Source organism: Myodes glareolus, chromosome 12, assembly GCF_982192425.1.
Source record: "Myodes glareolus chromosome 12, mMyoGla1.1, whole genome shotgun sequence".
Taxonomy (NCBI): Eukaryota; Metazoa; Chordata; class Mammalia; order Rodentia; family Cricetidae; genus Myodes; species Myodes glareolus.
Genome location: NC_142037.1, coordinates 17156731 through 17170929, shown reverse-complemented (window position 1 = coordinate 17170929; position 14199 = coordinate 17156731). Strand labels below are relative to the sequence as shown.

The window sequence follows — 14199 nt, the reverse complement described above, 5'->3', positions numbered from 1 at the left end:
AAGTGATAATATACATATTACAAATTCTTGTGATTTCAGATAGCAATCTGAGGTAAAATTCCAACAGAGTTGTAATTCAGTAATCCAGGGTGGCAATGAGTTAGGAACAAAGTGGAGTGGCCAGGGACATCTCACTGGAATGAAGTTAATGAAGGACTAGGACCAGAGTTTTAGACAGCTAGAACTAGCTGGGACAGGGAAGTCGACGGAGGACTACAAGAAAGGCTATAACAGCTGAGGTAGACAGAGAAAGCAAGGAATACATGTGAGTAGGGCTGGAAAAGAGGCAAGGGCCAGAGCTTTGTAGGAGCTCAGAGACACAGGCAAAGAGAGCAGTTAGCGTTCGAAAGACCTGGAAAATGGATGGCTCAGGACAAGAACAGAAGCAATGGGACCAGTTAGGACTCTTTGCAGTGGTCCTTGTAAGAGATGATGTTTGCATGAAGGGGCAGAGGGGAGAGGGGGAAGGAGATGGGTTGGTGATTCCAAGTGCTAACAGGTCTTGTTGATGAAGCAGATGTAGGAAAAAGGGTGGGAAGGAAGGGCCTTTGTAGACACTTCATGGGGTTGAGGAGCGAATTAGTGTTTCTGATTCCAGAGCAGTGCTTCCTAAATACTGTGTCATGGCTTACATGTAAAACTGGGTTGTTGGGGTGCGTGACTGGGAGGGGATGGCACAGGGTCTCCAGACACCCCAGGCATGCAGGGCTTCTCAGAAAGTACCTGAGTAAGCTTCATTGCATTTTACCTGCCAGGAAGCTCTCTCTGGGGCAGTAATTTTACCGCTGTAGCCAAGTGTAGGCTGTGGACCGTCCCACGAGACAGGAAGATACATAGCACAATGCAGTAACCACTGTCAGGATCAGCAAACACCCCCTAAGCACCAGAAACCAAGGACTTGTAGGGTCCAAGGCTGGAAAAGGTGTTAGAAACAATCTTTTTCAGCCATTTTCCCACCTTTACACAGAGGGGTAACGGACTTACGTGTTGATTTTACACATTGCATACTACACAGGGACTAATCCATTTGCTCTGTTTATCGAGCTCTACAAGGTGAATGCACAGATGTCAGGTGCCCTGAGACAGGGCTACTTGAAGTGTGATTCATGGACTGGTCCCAGCCTACGATCAGAGACCCTCAGAATGGAGAGCGAGTTACTTTATGAATTGGGTATGCCAAAGCACGCCGTTGCGAAGATGGCAGTTTCCTTCCCTTTATCCCACTTTCTCAACCTCCCTCTGTCCTTCCCTCCACCCCTCCTCACATTTATTTTTTAAACCAATTCATTTTCACTGTCAGAAGTCTCAGTCCTAGACGGTTTGGAGACCAACATTTCTGTAAACAGCAGCAGTCCCTCGTGGAGGCGCTCACCTCACAGTTTCAGCTGACCCAGTCACGTGACAGTCACGTGAGCGTCTGCCTGCCTCCCCTCATTTCCGGTCTATCTCCAGCCTGTCCAGAGCCCTGTGAAGATTAAAGAGCTCCCAGCGGCCTCCTCCATGCGCTGCCTCCTGCACGAATCTAAAGGATGATTCTTGGCTTGACTCTCAGCCTTTTGTTCACCTGTAAGAGGTGCATTCCTTTTGCCTGTACCCGTTTCCCTTTCTCTGACCTTTGGAAGCTTGGTCCCTTGTTCTTGCCTGCTTAGCTTCTGTCTAGTCATTCTCTGCCTGTGACATTCATTCCTGTTCTCTATTGAGTTCCTCTGAGCTGGTCAGCGTCTGGGAACTCAGAAGTTACAGTTGTCTCATTTCCTCTTCACAGACAAGGATGCGCTATGTATCCCGCTGACCCAGAGCTCACCTGACAAGACAGTCGCAAGTGGCAGTGAAGTAACATTGCTTTGCACTTACGATGGAAATTTTCCAAATCCAGATTTATTTTGGTATCGCAGAAGGCAAGATCTGTCTTTTCAGTTCATCCTTTTCAGGGATGATACAAGATTCTATGAAGCAGATTTTGTTCAAGGTCGGTTTTCTGTAAGACACAGCAAGGTCTACAGAACCTTCCACCTGGTGATCTCTCCAGTGAGACCGGAGGACAGTGGCACTTACTATTGTGCTTCAGACACCACTGTGATGCAGGTGCCCAGGCAGCCTGTACCTAAACCCCTGGATCACAGTTGAGGAGTGGCCTCCTTCTACAGGAAGTCACATATCAGGTTGTCAGGCATCCTTCTCAGTCATCTGTACCCAAGCCTAGCCTTTAGTGGTGCCCCCAAGTGATTGCTAATAAAAGGCCTGGGCACAGCTGGGGAAGACTCTGGCTTCCAAGGAGCAGAACATCTCCCTTCTGGCTCACTGGGCCTTTGTCACCTGCGTCTCCTGTGATTGGCTTTGGAGAACTACAACTTGAGGAAATACCTTTTCTCTACCCTCGAGCCTGTGCTGTTTGCTGTGAGGGTATCAGGATGGTGCAGGTGTCAGGCCAGGGACATCACCACCACTGCATCTCCACCATCTCTTACTCGTTGCTGTGTATTAATTAGTAAGCATTCATCTGAGACTCCAAGTGGATTACTAAATCCACTCTTATCTTACCTTCATCCTGTATCTTGCTATGTTAGTCATGTTGTTCCTCCTGAGTGTGCTCTGAAGCCTCCATTTTACTTATTTTGTTTGCACAACGTTTCTCTCTCTTCATTGAAGATCATCCCTGGCCAGTTGTCTAAGAACTGCACACATTTTCTAAGGTGCTGAGTGTGGAGTTTAATGGTATCCTGAGACAAGACCATTTCCTCTAGGAATAACTGGTGTGTGATGTTGAAACAGATGCCCCTTCAGTTTCTGAGACATGCTCTCACCTTTCTCTACTTCTTTATTAATGTCTGCATCTTAAATATACCGTCAGTTATTAGATACAACCCTAGGGATGGAAGAGCCCAGAAGTAAGAGATAGTCTCCCAGTCTCCCAGATGGCTCATGACAGCCAGGGATACCGTGTTGTACTTCTAGAACTCTGTTGGAGCCAGACCCAGGAGGCTTATCAAAATGAATTTGGGCAGGAGTTTGCACACATTTTAGACACAGTAAGTGAAATGTAGCCAGTATGTGGAGCAACAGAGAGGATGAGGTGAGCAAACCACAGGTCACGGTCCATCCCAAGGCAGCATCTTTCCTGGATCCTGCCTCCAGTCTTCACATACACACACACACACACACACACACACACACACACACACACACACACACACACACGCGCGCGCGTGTGTGCACGCACACACACATGGGAGCAGAGGAAGAACAATTTCTGGGAGGGAGAGGGCCAGTGGGAGGGGTTAGGAACATGAGAGAGTAATGTGGGTGGTGGTGGATCTGAACAAGAAGATAATGTCATCCCTGTAGGAAAATCTTGTAATCAAACTTGTTATTAAAACTTTTGGAGGTTCATTTTGGTGGAAGAAATTTATAATCCCGTGATGTGCTAGGATTTTTTTCCGTGGCATGCTGGGTCAGACTCGTCTCATTTGTTGCTGACAAGAGGCAGTCCTGAAGCTCCATGTAGTGACATTTAGATTGACACATTGTCCTCATTTCGGTGATGCAGTGAGCTCATGGGACAGTAACTTTGGGCTGACAGTCTTGAGACCTTGGTTCTGTTCCTAGCAATATATCTGCCTCACTGAAAGACTTTTGCCCAAGTGCAAACCTTTTTCTCCTGGGGGTGGGGCGGGCAGGGCAAATGTTTTGGTCCCTTTGAAAAATGAGGATGTGATCTTTTCTAACAACTTCAGAATAGCATTCTGATGTCACAGCCAGGAAGCAGAAGTGAGTGTTGGGGACTAGGCAGTCTTCATACGTACCAGGTGAAGTGTGGAATGCTGTCATTGCTGTTCCCTGGGTAGATCTGACTTATCCTCCTAGGTTTTCCTGAGCCCAGGGCCTCCCAGCATCATTACCTCCTTTGGTTTGGAGTCTGTGGCCGATGGTGGCAGAGGAATTGCCAGGGGTAATTGCTCATGTCACACCACGGTCCCTGCTTTATATTTCTTGTAGTAGCTGAGGAAACCACAGCGCTCCTACCTTAGTGATACCAATAAAGCTGTGGCCTTGCTGGGCTGGGCTGACAGAGCCGAACCCCACACTGAAGGTGCTGCTGTGCTCACAGAGCAGGAAACCAGGGCCTACTCCTCCAGACAGGCCCCTCAGGCCTGGGTCAGGAAGCTGTGGTGTGGCTGACATGCCCACTCTGGCTTCCAGCAGACTAATAGCTCAACAGAGCTGAGTGCCTTCTTCCCAAGCGGTCCACTGTAAGTGACAGCAGAGGTTGTGGCTTAACAAATGCAGCAGAGGCCTGAGAGGAAAGGCAGAAAAGCACCAACATCAAAGACCAAGGCAAAAGGATCTGTGCCCAGTGATGTCAAAGCCCAGGGCACAGACTGGCCAGAAAAAGACAATAAAGGTGCTGCCTTCACAGGGAGAAAGAGAGAGGTCACATTCCTGTCCCTGCTTCCAAAACTGTTGCCCAGTGAGTGGTTGGCAGGCCGGGCACAGGTCTCAGTTCCATACCCTCTGTACTGTGTCTGGGACTCAGCCAGTTTGTGCACGTGAAGTCAGTTCACAGAAAGAGGTATCCTTCCTCTCTGTATTTTACTTTCATCTTTGGTAACAGAGTGGAGAATGATTAGATGTGATTGTAGAAGCTTTATTGCCTGCTTGGAGTGCCTTCAGGAGCCAAAAATGAACATAAAGTATTAGGAGAAACAGAAAGTGCTGAAGTCCTTGGCGCCCTAGTGCTGCTGGGAAAACTCTCCGCATGGTGTGGGAGCAAAGACAGAGAGTGGACCATACTGGCCTCAGGGGAGGGAGGGGCGCTGGCTAGGAGTGGGTTGATTGCAGCTTTCCATGTTTAGCTAACAAGACACACGTTCTCTCTCCCAAGACCATTTTCCTCCTGGGTAATTAAGCTGGTGACTTACTGCTCCCCACTTTCTAGTTCTGGGTAAATAAAGAAGGATGGAACACCATTTTCAAAGTATAACAGTTATAGGGGTAAAAGAAAATAAGTCTATATTTCCATAGCTTTCCATGCTTTTATAAAGCAGCGTGTAAAACCAGGCCCACAAACATCTCTCCCCAGGCCTTTTCTACTAGAATGGAGGATTAGCTGGCTGCAGCCATCACAGAAAAGCTGGTTTTCCTTTAGCCCTTTAGATGCAGTGGTGATGGGTCAGTTCGAAGCACTAAGGAGTTGGAAGCCTTGTAAGCTTTTGGTTTCTTTCAGGAATCATAGTCTCCTCATGCCAGCCAGCCTGTAAGTCAAGGAAAGTCATTACAGAATCATAGACCCTGAGTTCTGGAAGGGGTTGCAGGGGTGATGTTATTTTGGGATGCCATGCTTCAGCACTACAGACATCATTAATCAATTGTGGAACATGGCAGAGGTTCTGCTGGTATAGTAACCATTCTTTTAACCATTCTTAAACCCAGACCCAGAGAGGTTAAGCAAACTGGCCATGGAATCAGGGACCTAGTCACAAGGTCAGGACTAAAACTTGGTTTTCTGATGCCTAGGGCAACATTCTTTATACTGCTGTGCTGCCTGTGGCCTCCGGACTGCGAGTGAAGTAGCAGGTGGGACTAGATATCCATTTGGGAATTATTGGCTGTACTTAGGAATCAATCCAAACCTCAAAATTTTGGGTCATTCCTTGAACAGAAATTGATAAACATTTGGAAATACTGGGGAAAATAAGGGGAGGAAAAAAAATAAATTATTTTTGTGCATGGGTGTTTCACTCACACGTGTGTCTGTGGACCATGCATGTGTAGTGCTTTGGGCAGCTAGAAGAGGGTGTCAGATACCTGGAATTTGAGTTACACATGGTTGTGAGTTGTCATGTGGTTGCTGAGAATTGAGCTCTTGTTGTCTGGAAGAGCAGTCAGTGCTCTTAGCCACTGAGCCATCTCTCCAGCCCCAGGAAAGAGGAGTTTCATAGGCAAGTCTAGCATGTTCTCTCTCTGTCTCTGTCTCTCTGTCTCTCTGTCTTCCTCCCTCCTTCCCTTCTTCAGTCCCCCTCTTTGTTCCTTCCTCCTTCCATCCTTTCTTTTGATAGCCCTGGCCAGCTTGATGCTATAAGTCAAGGGTGGTCTTGAACTCACATCAATCCTATTGCCTTAGCTTCCCAAGTGCTAAAATTATGGGACGGTACCACCATACTTTCCTTGTTAACAAACATCCTTCCCAATTTATAGTATAGTTAGGGTGGAGTTGCGAATATGAAGTGAGAAATTCTTACCTTAAAAGAAGAGTAACTTGGCTGTAAAGAGAAAGTTGATGGCGACACTCTTGACAAACAGCATTCGGAGCTCCAGCACTATGAGAGACGTCATGTTTACCTTCTCGCTGTGAACTATGATGGAATAAAAGTAAAACAGCGGCTTCAGGAGGGGCCAGATTTCTCTCTACAGTGCCAACAACTGTCACCAGTCTGTTCCAAATGGCCATGGCTCTTCCTGGCCTGTACCCCCAGCGTGGTGCCAGACAGCACTCAGAGCCCTCAGGCTCCTGTGCCCACCCAGACAGGAGGGAAACACCGGCTCACAGTCTGGCCAGCTCTGCTGGGATGGAGTCGGGGAGCCAGTGGACTCAGTATGATTTTTTGTTTTCTTTTGAAGTTTGACGCTTTGAGGTCTCAGGTGACAATGACAGAATTTGTTTTAACCACTTTATTTGAACTAACCTTTTGAGCCATGGCAAGTCTCTGAAGTTTTTGTGGCACTTTCTGGTTCTGGTGGTTTTATGTCATCTAGAAAAAACAAGAATGGTTGAGATTAAATTGGCAAGCAAGAAGCAAAAGGAGGAGACTCTGGGTTGGTAAACTGAGGACAAGAGGGTCATAGCTGTTTCTACAGAGGATTTCCCCGATTTGGGGCTTTTGGCGTCATCAGGACAACATCAAGGTCTCTAATCTGTAGGCAGAACAAGGGTGTTCAGTCAATGATGAGACAACCACCCTTGTTGAATTTTGGGATTTAAATGATACCTTCGGTGCCAGGCATTTATATGAAAAAGACCGTGGTTGGTGAAGATGAGGGAGGGGATTAAATAAGAGGAGAGACGCAGAGCAATTCCTTCTTAGCCAGAGATGAGTGCTTTCGGGGTTTATTTTTATTTATTTATTTTTTTAACAGCATAATGCTAAATCAGAAGTAATCTATGCTGGGCTCACACTGCCCGCTTCTCTTTTCCTCCAGTTTTCCCATCTTAGCTCCTTCAAGCTAGATACTCACCGGGAGAATGTGCATGTGGTTCAAAGTCTGTGGAGAGCACAGTTCCACTGTTGTGCTGAACTGAACATGTCACTGAATTCGGATCTCCATACTGACCAAGCTTGACGGCACTGTACTTCCCGCTGGGGGAGATGACTATAGCAGGGTCAAATTCCGCTATCTTCTTGGACGACTTGAGACTTATATTCACGTCCTTGGGATAGAAGTCCTTCACCAGACAGGCAACATTCGTTCCATTTTTCATGATGAAAACAGATGGCTTGGTAGGAGGCTGAATTTCTGAAAATATAATGAACTGAGATGATAATTTACAGTCTTAGGAGAATTAAACTGGTGTTGGCTAGAATCTAGAACACTCTATACCTTGTTGGTGGTAGCCCTGATAGCCTTTCATAGACATATGGACAAGGTGAGAGGAAAGAAGGGACAGTTAGTTTGGCTTCTATTAAGGAGTGGAAAGAAGACAGGATTGGAAGAGAGATGGGGTGTAGCAACTATAAAGAAATATCTAGAACTGAGGATCTAATACAAGGCCCTGGGTGTGATCCCTGACCTGCATAAACCCACCATGGTGCTATATACCACTGATTCCAGCAGGAAGATGGAAACAGGAGGATCAGGAGTTCTGGGTTATCCTTGAGTAGCAGCACAGTCTCGGCTATAGATACCCTGTATCAAACTAAACCAAACCCAAACCCCAACCCAAAGTGTGGGACCCTGTCCTCTCTGATCCTTGAGACCAAAATACTGGATGCAAATAATGTTTACGCTAACCAGCTAAGCTTCCTGCTAGTTCCGTCCTTGGTTCTGCTACAGCCTGGTACATTAGCCTGAGGGATCTATTTTACTTTAAAATGGTAATTTCTCAACCTGCCTCAAAGAAGCTCAGGCGCCAAGGCCCATCTAATCTGTCTGACATTGCCTTGTACCCTCGACCACCTGCCTGGGGAAAAACTCCCACAGAGGCCAGTTTCCCCAGCCCCCTCTGGGTGGGAGGAGTTTTCCTTTACTGGGGCCTTTATTCTCCTTCCTGCTTTTGTTGGGAGGAGGCCTTGCCTTTTTGATCCTGGTTGCCCACTGGTATAAATACCTGACTTGAGTTTAATAAAGTGGCCATTTACTCTGGTAAATGAGCAAAGGTCTCTTTTTTTTGTGTGTGTCTCTTTTAACCCTCAGGACAGTCGTCCATTCTCGTGGGCCCGAGTTCGGGAAGGCGTGCACCTGAATCGGGTGTGGATATCCACTGGAAAGCGGACTCTAACACCAAAGAAGGCTGGATAGCTCATTTGGTGAAGTGCTTGCTCTGCAAGCACGAGAGCCTGAGTTTGATTTCTAGAGCCCACATAAAAATGCCAGCATGGTGGCAAGTGCTTGTAATCTTAGCACTGGGGAGCACAGATGGGATCTTCAGGGCTTGCTGACCAGCTAGTCCAGCCTATTTGGTGAACGCCAAGTCAACAAGAGACTCTGTCTCAAAGGAGATAGGTAGTATTTCTGAGGATAATACTCAGTGTTGTCCTTTGGCTTTCCTGTGCTCATGTGTGTGTGCCCCTGCACACACATGTCTATCTGTGCATATACAAACATTTTTTTTTAAAAACCCAAGCTGGACTTTAGTTATCTATGATTTGTTAGTTAGTTGGACAACTGAGGTCAGGATGAATATCTGTCTGGGTCAGCTGGTTAATTTTAAATATGGGAGCCCTTGGAGGAGATTATGGAAGGCACTCATACTTTGCATTGTGTCAGTTAAAAGCACAGGCTTCTAGAAAGGTCTGCAAAATCAACTCAAACTCAGAGGGTGGCAGTTGGATTACTGTAAGGTGTTTTCCTTGTTCTGTAGACTGGAACAGACTGCACTGGAAGGAAAGGCTGGATTTCTCTCCGTTTGGGTGGATATGAATTCTTTTCCAAGGGCCTGCCTACTATACAATCTGAGTGTTTTTGTTTATGTTTGTTTGATATAGTCTTTAAATGTATATCAGGCTGATCAAACTCTTGATCCTTTTACCTCACTCAGCCTCCTAAGTGGTGAAACTAAAGGTGTTTGCTACCTCCTTGGAGTCATTTCTTTGGAGACAGGGTCTCATGCATCCCGGACTGGCTTTGAACTTGCTATATAGTCAGGGATGATCTTGAACTCGTGACTCTTCTGTTTCTGTCTCCTGAGTGCTAGTACTGGAGACAAACACCATCAGCAGATAACAGCTATCATCCCCAGAAAGTACATAGAGCAAGCTAAACCAATTACTTACTTTATTCTAAGAGGGGCTGTGGAATGAACGCTGGTCCCAGAACTGGATCCTCTACCTGCCTCTACTTTCATACCTTGCTTTGACTATAACCCAGCGCTATTCTAGGTATGCACTTTTTTCTTTCCTTAAAACTGGCAGTTTTGACACGTTGAGAAAGACAGTAATAATTCTCATACTGCCTGATAGAAGCTTCTGAATTGTGATAATTTTGTGTCTATAGAGACTTGGATTCTACATTATCTTTGAATAACCACAATAGAAAGAGCCTTGTTCTTCCCTACAATAAGGAGCAGCCACTGACCTGTGAACAGATTTCTAATCCTAAAACTCATTTCTGACTTTCAACAGTAATTTCTCTCGTGAACAGAGCCCATAGGCTCATAGTATTTGCTAATAAAGAGCTGGGGTTGTTGGTATCAAATGAAAACTATGTTGAATTACAATGTACGTATCTCTTATGGATTATGATCAAGACAGCAGGTCTTTTTCTAAGCAGAAAATCTTGGTAGTGCATATGCAAGTAAAAAAGAATTGACTTTTCTAGTGCTGTATCCAGAATCTGGGTTTGAGTTTTAGCAATGGGATCCATGGTAGTAAAGCTCTGACCAGGTCAGTGGGTCCGGATTGGTTGAGAGGAGTGGTTGTTACTGGGAAGGTGCCTGCTGATCTCCACAGTATAAATAGATCATGGTGGATCTGGGTGAGCCCAAGAGAACAAGCTGCCCCGAGAAGGCTTGCTCATGTCTACATCATAATTCTTTTTATTTTTTCTTCATCAAGAAGCTCAAATGAAAGATTGGGATCTGGCACTCAGGGAAGGAGACAAATTTCCAAGATTTTGACTATTTTGGCTTTAGCTCTAGACAAGATTTGGCTTTTTCTTTCTTTCTTTCTTTCTTTCTTCCTTTCTTTCTTTCTTTCTTTCTTTCTTTCTTTCTTTCTTTCTTTCTTTCTCTTCCTCTCTTTCTTTTTTAAAAGAGTTTCTTAGAATATTCACTCGTGAGAAAACCTTTGCTTTTTTTTATTTCCTGTTTTGTTTTCTTACACACTGCAGTCGCTGCTAGCAAAACTGATAACCCCAGCACTAACGGCTGGAAACCACAAGTCTTCATTACTTGCCTCCTTCCAGGAGCATGGCATTTCTTGTTCATTATCCTGTTTGTGGCTTAAGATGTATTGTGACTGATTTTCAAGAGAGTTAGGAGTTAGAAATTTGTTCAATTGGAAAAAAAAATCAAACTAACCAAAGCAAACTCAAACCCATCTTGTCAGTTATTCAAGAGCACGATTCAATTTGAGTAAGTTGGACAGTGAAAGCTTGCTTGTGTTTTCGCTATTTGAGACAGGGTCTCTAAGTAGTTAAGGCTAACTTCACACTCAATCCTCCTGCTCAGCTGCTTGTGTGGGATTTTAAAATCTAAACACATCAAGAGATTATCATCAATTAACATTTGGGTTAGGGAGATTTTTCTGAATAACATGAATATTATTATATAGCTGGCAAGGTTTTCTGGAGACATGCATGCACACACAAGCTGAGACTTAAATGTATTTGTTGGGGTTTCGAATTGAACACAGAGCATTGACTTAGTAAAACATTTTCTCAGGCTCTCTCCCTAAGTTAAGATCCTTTCATTTAAAACAATTGAAAGAAAAGTTTATTCAATCAATTCATTGGCCTCTGGTTGGCATGGTAACCAAAGAAAACAGCTATCTGGTTTGAACTGACCCTTTCTTTTTAAAGAAGTAGAATGTACTCCATGTAGTTGTCGTATGGAACTTAGTCGACTTTGCATTTGATTTAAACAAATATTTGAAGATAACATTTAAAGGAAAGATTCCACTGTGTATCTTTGAGAACAATCTCTTATTATTCCACGAATGTGACTGTATTTCAACGCTTTCTTTCAAATGTATTCACTTGGACAATACCATTCATTTTCAGTCATTCTCTTAAGACACTCATACAGTGCTAAAATTACATGTGGGCAAACAGCGGAGAGATAAGAGACCACGCTCTCTAAATGCTCTTTATGATCTTATTGGTTCTCTAGGAACTGTGGCATCTATAACACATGTCACTCAGAATTTCACGGTTCTTTGCCAATCTGGGATTTTACTTAAGCCCTAAGGTTTGCTCTACCTGGTCATTCTCACCTGGTTAACCACCTGTCTCCAAAGCCTTCCTAGCGGAGGGATATTTGTGCTCTGTCAGGAGGCATGGACTAGTCAGCTTAGCCGAAGGTGTGTGTAGGAAACAAGCCACTTCCTGGGGAGTTTGAGCCCGAGTGCGCCTGTGCCTGCCGCCCTTCCCCCCAGTGCTACATTTACTAATATAATTTTAAAAAGATTCCTCTGTTTTCTAGGTTGACCTGAAGATTTGAGAAATAAGTGAAGACTAGAGTTTTAGTATCTGTATACTAAAAATAAAAGCAATTACAGAAACATGTGAGTAGCTCAGTGTTCTCGTGCTGGCTCCCTTCCTTTCTGTTCCACTCTGTCTCTGAGATGTAAGCAAATCTACTAGTTATAATTTGTAATATAAACTGGGTGGTAGTTCTAGTCTCAGGACTCAAATTATCCACAGAAGTGAAGAAAAAGATCTACTTACGGGGCTCCACAAAGAGCTTCGTGCCAGCTCCAAAAAACATCTGCCGGGTGTTCCAGGAGCACATTATAGCCTTGCTTACAGATAACCAGTCTGGGACTAGCCCTGGGCCTGAGCCTGAACATCTGTGCCATTCCCCACACCCTGAGCCTCAGCCTGTAGAGCCCACAGTTCAGAGAATTACAAAGTTGTCCTTGATAGGACAGGGGCCGAGTACACAGAATGCCCTTCTTTGAGCTAATAGTAGCTGAACGTTTGGGTAGGAAAGTGAGCAGGGTGTTTCCATCTCAGAGGCGCCGGGACAGGGCTGAAGTAGGGCAAGAGAGGGTGACAGACTGCTGGTTTCAAGAAGTCAAATTGAGCTCCCAGTTTTCTGAGAAGGCTTTCCAAGAAAAGCACAATAGCGGGATACAGAGATAGCTTACTAACTTCCTTACCCTGACTGAAAAGCAAGGACAGGAGGCCTTTGAAACATCATTTTCTCATACTTTGGTTCCTTTCTCTTGAGCCACAGATAGTGTGTCCTGATTTGAGTCCTATTTTTCCTCCATTACTCAGGGAGTTTCATGGTAGTAATGAGTTTGCTTCCTAATTGCTGAGCCTAGAAAAGGGCCAGGGACCCGAAAGTTGAGTAGCAAAGTGACTGTGTTTGACAGGACCCCACTAGCGCTGTGTAGTGCGTGTAGGAAGGAGGTCTGTCCTTGTGCTGCTGTCCTCATTTAGTTTGGTTTTATAATTTCTTCTGATTCTGGAGCCTGATGGACGTCTCAGGAATGTATAGTAATCATATGACTACGTGGATCACACGATCTCTCACCAAACTCAGGACGTAGAGCGAGAGCCAGGGAAAAGAGACTGCCAGTTAAGGACCATTAATCGAAGCTGAAGCTCTTAGACCTGAAGACTTGATTTAAAATTCTTACTTTCCCCAACCGAGCTTCACATATCGCATTAACTTCCACCACCGCTGGCAGAACCCAGAGAAGAAAGTAGGATATTGCTGGGACGTGTGGTCAGTGGCCCAACAGAGGGTAAGCATTTGTTTTTCAACCCCCTTTCCCTCACCCAAAGGAGTAGCCTCAAAGATTTGACTCTTAACACAGAAGATAATTCTGAATTTCAAGTAGAAATGGTTTAAAGAGAAAATGAAACACAGTACTATTTGCTCAGATGCAATTTGCCAAACATCAATCAGGCTGCGATCACTATAACATAACATGGCTTCCCTCCTTCTTTTCGTTGCCCTGGCTTCCTCTCCTTAGAAATAAGGATACTAAGCAAATCCCTGGAAGCAATAGGCAATGAAGAACCCTTACCTATTAAATAAACAAAAACCCTTAAGGTTTTATTATCCTCTGAAAGGCAGAGACCGAGTTGACAGTACCAGTCACTTAGGACTGCCAGACTTCCTATTTCCCTGTACTGTTCCCACTTTATTTCCTCTAGAATACGGAAACCTCTCATGTCACCATGTAAGAGATATGGGCTTGGCATTTTGGAGGTCATTTGAAAGACCGTTGCTCTCTGTCTTGGCTCCAGCTCTTGACTGTTGGTAGCCAAATCACTGAATCTAGAGCCTGGATTTGCAAACCCTTGACTGTGTTACCTTTGGACAGCGCCTCTAGGAGAACTCCCTCACTTCCCTACTGTTCTGCAGCCAGTAGCTGTGCTTCCGTGGGTGAATACAGGTCCCCAAGACCTTGTGCAGAGTCTCCAGGTTCAGAGCTAATAGAAGAGGTAAGCATGACCCTGGCTAGGATGGGATCTTGGGGATCACCTAGCCTGCAGTCAACCTTGCTGGTGTAATGCAAGTTTTCAAGGAAAAAGAAAAGAGACCAAGATGACAGATCAATCGATCTCTCAATAGACAGATAAATAGATGATAGAGCACATTTAATGGCTTCTTTTGAGTCTTTTCATTGTTTCTAACCCAACTTTTCACCATGACAACAACCCTTTTTCCTCTGAGAGTAAGAGAGGCTCATCTGAGCAAAGCTGCTGTGGCCCTAGTTCCCAGCCAGAGAGAGGGCCAGAACCAGAAACCCGACCTACGGCTTTTCAAGGTAGTTGTAGAAAATCTATTTTTATTAGTCTTCAGGATAG

The 14199-nt window shown here is 45.0% G+C and overlaps 1 long non-coding RNA gene and 2 gene segments (V, D, J or C); 1 reads left to right on the top strand and 2 right to left on the bottom strand.

Annotated features, from left to right (window-relative positions):
• The window catches only part of LOC148120162 (T-cell receptor alpha chain constant-like), a 296690-nt gene that overhangs the window by 72906 nt on the left and 209585 nt on the right, over positions 1-14199 (bottom strand).
• LOC148120163 (uncharacterized) lies at positions 1325-2285 on the top strand. The gene is made up of 2 exons (XR_015739389.1): positions 1325-1566; positions 1766-2285. It is a non-coding gene; the product is annotated as an uncharacterized LOC148120163 (long non-coding RNA).
• LOC125401954 (T cell receptor delta constant-like) lies at positions 4630-12178 on the bottom strand. The segment is given in 5 exon segments: positions 4630-5252; positions 6240-6353; positions 6684-6749; positions 7234-7512; positions 12100-12178. Coding segments are annotated over 4 exon segments (522 nt in total).